Genomic DNA, 5,962 nt, shown 5'->3' on the forward strand with positions numbered 1-5,962 from the left:
TTATTAATATATGAATTTTTATTATTATTTTGAAAAAATGAAAAAAGTAAAACTTCTAAATTATGGGAGAAGCAGCAAAAAATAAGGTTGTAATTCATTATTTATAAAATTAGAAACAAGGCATAACCTGAGGTAATCCTAATGAAATAAATATCTGTTTTACTAAAATATGTCAGTGCATTAAAGAGTGACAAAATTGAAATAAACAAGACTTCCCAGAGGTAGATATCTATTAAATATTCTGATGTACTCATTGCAAGATGTGAATTTAGTCAAATTCACAGAGACCCTAGAGTCTTCAGGCTTTCACATTAATATAACGTCACCTTAATGTGTTTATAGAAATGTTGATTATGAATTTGTGACTTTATTTAATAACCAGAGTATAAGTAAATATAATTAAAGAAAGATATAATTCACTTGTTTTCCTCTATTTTCCTAGGGGTAGGAAACAAAGACTAAGTATATTTCTTTCCACAAGTAGAGAAAATATTGAGTTATGGCTTCCTTATTTCTGCCCTTTCCCTTGATTGCTGAATAACTGACAGTATAAGTGCCTGTCTATATTTGGAGACATAAAAGTTTGCCTACTGCTACAATGGAAAGACAAGTCTTTGTTGAAAATCAGTTTCTTTCTAAAGAAAACATCTTTAAAAATACTCATTGCTGGCTTTTACATTTCTCTGGTTTAACTTTGCCTTCTGTTGAGTCTCATGTAGAATTGATATTCCAAAGATCAGAAGCTGTATCTGATACTTATACCATATATGCTTCTGAACATCATATAATTAAAACTCCATCACTTTTCTAGAGAATACGGGTGATCATCCCACACATACTAAATTGTGTAAAGACTTTTTAGTAAATCTTAATGAAATACTACTTTTATCTTGTAATTGATATCTTTATTTTCAGCACATAAGAGAGCAGATGACACTTATTTTACTGCCCTATAACAATTTAAGACAAATAATTATATTCACCTACTCTTATTAACTCATGTATGCATATCAAACCTCATCCAGTTACTTGTAAAATAAAATGCTCTATACCACATGTTTGTTGTTATTATGTTTCATCAAGCCAGGACTGACTCAAGGCTAATCTTCCATTGGGTTTTCAGAGGCTACAAATCATACGGGAAGAGATAACTCATTTTTTAATAATATTACACATCCCACTAATAATAATGGTAACGGCATTGTTTAGTACCTTACCTACTGTTGAACTTCTCTGGGTGTTTTTCTCTCATAATGTGGAATCTATGTGCAATGGAGGCATCCTAAAAGGAGAAACAGAAAATAAAAACAATGTCTATGATCCTTTTATCTTTAAAGTTTAAAAGAAAAAATAAATGAATTCTATTTTACATTAAATGTTTTTTAGTAATGCACTGAGGAGTAAATATTCTATAACTTTGTAAAAAATACATACTCCAAGTAAATTCTGCCAAAATATTTATGACACAGGTAATTATTTTACCACAGGTAACTTGTTCTAAGAAATGACTTCGACTTAACACCTCCTTTAATAGGTGCTTAATGCACCTCCTTTAATAGCTCATTCTGGCTGAATGCTCATATAATAATTAAGATAGTATATGTGAACATTAAAAACAAGATGGAAGGAGTACACAGAATCATTGCACCAAATATATTGGCTGACACAGAAGAATTTCATGAAACAACATATAATCAAGAGGCAATGGTGATAAAGGAGGAAGTTCAAGCATCTCAGAAGGAATTGGCAAAAATAAAAGGCCCCAGGAATTGATGGAATATCAATTGATATATTTCAGCAAACAGATGCTGCTTTGCATGTGCTCATAAACTTCTTCCAAGAAATCTGGAGAACAATGACCTGGACAACAGACTGGAAGAAATACATATTTATTCCCATTCAAAAAAAAAGTAATATAATAGAGTGGGGAGATTAGCTAATAATATCACCAATATCACATGCAAGCTAAACCTTGCTGAAAATTAACCAAAAGACTGGAATCGTACATCAACAGAGAACTACCAGGAATACAAGATGGGCTGAGAAGAGGCCATGGCACTAGGGTTACCATTGCCAATGTCAGATGGATCTTGGCTGAAGGCAGAGCATCAGAAGAATGTGTATCTGTGTTTCATTACCTACACAAATGCACTTGATTGTATAAATCACAACAAATTCTGACTAACCTTGAGAAGAATAGGAATCCAAGATTGATTGTGCTGATGTGTAATTTATACTTGGATCATGAAACAGTACTCAGAACAGAGCCAAGAAATGCTACTTGGTTCAAAATCAGGAAAGGAGTGCCTAAGTGATGTGTCCTGTCTCCATACATTTTTCAATTTATGTGCAGAACAGATCATTTGGGAGCTTGAGATTATGAGGAGGAATGTGGCATCAGGATTGGAGGAAGACTCACCAAAAACCTACGTTACACAGATGATACGATCTTCTTGGTCAAAACCAAGGAGTATCTGAAGCATTTGCTAGAGAAAGTCAAGGACTGTAGTTTCATTATGGTTGAAGCTCAACATCAAGAAGACAAAAATTTTCACCACTCAGCCAGTTGACAGCACCATGATAGATGGAGAAGAGATTGAAGTTGTTAATAATCTCAGCTTGCTTGACTCCACAATCAATACTCTTGGGCACCAGCAGTCAGGAGAGCAAAAGATTAATTAGATTATGTAAATGTGCTGTCAGGGATCCCTCTAGAGCACTAAAGAGTAACGAAGTCAGTCTAGAGATTAAGATGCACCTGATAGAGGATATGGCCTTTGCAAGTACTTGCTATGCATCTAAGAACTGGATAGTGACTAAGGATAATAGAAGAATTTATGCCATTGAGTTGCTGTGCTGGAGAGTATTGAACATACCATGAACTACTTAAAGAACACACAGGTCTATCCTGAAGACAGTGAATTCAAGCTGCTCTTTGGAGGCAAAGATTGTGAAGCTCCATCTCACATACACTGGGCATGTGTCTAGGAGGGACCAATCCTTAAAGAAGATCATCATGCTTGAAAAGGTGGAGGGACACAGCAGGGGAGGAAGACTCTGGATGAGTCACACTGGTACAGTAATTGGGATAATAAGAGTAGGTGTGTTGGAGACTTTGAGACTGACTTAGGATAGGACAAGGTTCAGAACTACTGCACATAGGGTCACTATGAATCATAGACAATTTGATGGTACACAAGGATAGATATGAATGTAAATGTCAAAATACAGTTGAAAATGTTGTTAAATGGGATTTTGAAGAATCACTTCACTTGGAAAAATGATAAGATAGAGAAGTTCATATTTCCCTGGAATTCGGAGAGTATAGGTGCATATAAAATGAAATGAGTGTAACACATCATTTTAGAGCTTGTTACATGTGTCTTGGATGTATAATTAATAGCTATTAATAAAAATCAGCTTTCTTAAATATATTTTCTCATTTAATGGAAGAATTGATGACAAATTTAAGTCGACTCAGACTCCAACTACACTTGTTTTAAACATTAATGGAAGATTCTTCCTTTTTAGAAATTTATTCGGTTTCCAGGGCACTGGGAAATAAAAAAAAATGTGTGAGAGTGGTGGGAATTTATTATTCAAGCTTTTCAAACACAGTACTTTAGCTGACTTAAATAGATGCCTTTCTTATTTCAAAGGAGGGTCTATTTTCTCATTCATCCATAAATGATTTATCACTCCAATGGGAAACTAATATATTTACCAATCATTTCAATGGAAAAGGGACTACTGTTGCTATTAACTGTTAATTTTGCTTCAAAATGGAGATAAAGGGGGAAAGAAAAGCTAAAACAAAAGAAATAAAGAAGTTGTGTATTTGAGAGATTCTTGAAAACACTAATCAAGGACTAAAAGTCCAATGAATGAAATGAAAAGACTAATGTGCTTACTCATGCATAACAAAGCATGGAACAACAAGTGAGGGACCATTGCCCACTGCAGATGGCAGACAGAGAGTTGTTTTTCTCTGCTGGATGGAGCTAACTGAATATTTTCCTGTATAAAATTTACTAAAGAAGGCTTTACAGTAATTATTGCAGGAAAAGTTTTCTGAAGAAAAGAAATGAAGTATGAAAATAAAACTGTCTGACTCTATGTCTTTAGAAGCATTTAAACTCAATTTTTTTTCTCTTATTCTTGCTAATAAGTCATAAATAAATTTTATTTTGGGATATGATGCTTTCTTACTGTGATATGAGATTACAGAAGATAATCTGATTAATTTTATTTCTGGCATATTGTGTGTTATACTCAATAGTTAACTAAGAAAATATTTCAGTTTTATTTCTAAACTCATTCAAATTTAAGTTGAAATAGCTTATGACCAAGGATATCAATAAAACAAAAACTTAAGAATATCAATCAAGTTCTGAAAAATGAGTGATCAGTACTGCTCAAAGGGAGGATTCCCTTGAGTTTACTTTTTTCTTCAACTATTTGTTTCAGCTAATTTAGGGAAAAATATTTTTAATTTAAAAAATATAATTATGCAGTATAACTTTGAAAATGCTCATTTTTGCAATTAAAAATGACTTCATTTTAAAATAGCCTTAAAAGTACATAGAAAAAGGGCATAGGAAGGAAGAAGAGAAAGAGAAAGACAAAAAGGCCATTGGAGTATATTGGACTTCGAATACGCTTCAAAAAATGGAGAATAGCAAATAGCCAAAGATGAACTTCCTATTCCTTCCATCTCAAAGACAGTTGGGAAGTGGGTGATGCAGGAAAGAAAAATTAGTGAGAAGTACTTGAATGACTTTCCCTTGGTTAAATGGTCTGGACGACAAAAAGAGAGCTGGCATTTCTGACTACAGGATTGATAAGGAACAATGACAGCAGGTGTTCATTTGGATGAGAATTCAGACCAAATTCCCATGAGACCCTGCCTTCTCTTTGGCATTACCCCAAAGAGCGTCAAAGGGAACTGCCAAGCACCACAAACTTATCTAGCCATCATGTTTTGGAGATACTCAGTATTCTCTAGAAACAGAAGAAATAGGAAAAAGCTGAAATTGCATTTTTTTCCAGTTTACACTTTCTTCTTTATACACATTAAAATTTTTAGAGAACATACATTAAATATCTGTCATTTCCACTTCCAATACATAAACACTTTAAAATTCCGACCTTTTCAAATATTTTATACTGATTCTCAAAATGGTTTTATGTCCTAAATCTAGAAAACATTTCTTAAAATTAACTTTAACATAAAAAGATTTCTAAGAAATAAAAATAAAACACTTTTAGTAAAGAAAAAAAGAACGTTGTATGGTAATTATCTAAACAATTTTAAAAGTAAACAGAGACATTTTTCTTGATGTATACAGCAATCAGCTTTTTAAGATTATATGTTTCTGAGACTGTATCAGTGTTATTTTCTAAGGAGTATTTTGGGTGTTTTCCTATAAATCTTTAAAATTGTGTTTTAGATTCTTAATTTGAAACCTTTGGGGTTTTTTATACCCCCCGCTCCTCCTGCCCCAAGCCCAAGGTAAACAGCATATTAGAATGAGGAAAATACAAGTACTTCACTAGTCTTCTAAGTACAGGAGACTGTTGTTGATATGTGCCATCGAGTCGCTTGCAACTCATAGCGACCCTATGTACCACAGCCCAAAACTCGGCTCTGTCCTGTGCCAATCCCAATGTCTCTGACACTCCCATCCCGATTATCTCAGTCACTGAATCAATCCACCTCATAGAGGGCCTTCACCTCCTGCGCTGTCCCTCCACCCTCCCAAACATGATGTCCTTTTCTAAGGACCGGTCTCTCCTCACAACATGTCCAAAGTATGTTAGACGGAGCCTCACAATTCTTGCCTCCAAGGAGCCACCCGGTTTAACCCTTTCCAGGATGAGTCTGTTTGTTTTCCTAGCAATCCATGGTACTCACAATACTCTTGTCCAGCACCACAGCTCAAAGGCATCAATTCTCCTTCTA

General features: G+C 34.2%; 1 protein-coding gene across 4 annotated transcripts in view; it reads right to left on the bottom strand.

Moving 5' to 3' along the window:
• Positions 1-5,962, bottom strand: part of DGKB (diacylglycerol kinase, beta 90kDa) — a 1,124,393-nt gene that overhangs the window by 512,683 nt on the left and 605,748 nt on the right. For all 4 annotated transcript variants that reach the window (XM_006880255.1, XM_006880258.1, XM_006880257.1 and 1 more), the window contains one exon: positions 1,218-1,282. In XM_006880255.1, coding sequence (XP_006880317.1) covers positions 1,218-1,282 — 65 coding nt within the window. The remainder of the gene's footprint in view (positions 1-1,217; positions 1,283-5,962) is intronic.

The sequence above is a fragment of the Elephantulus edwardii genome, unplaced genomic scaffold, assembly GCF_000299155.1.
Source record: "Elephantulus edwardii isolate Elephantulus edwardi_28Jun2011 unplaced genomic scaffold, EleEdw1.0 scaffold00007, whole genome shotgun sequence".
Classification (NCBI taxonomy): domain Eukaryota; kingdom Metazoa; phylum Chordata; class Mammalia; order Macroscelidea; family Macroscelididae; genus Elephantulus; species Elephantulus edwardii.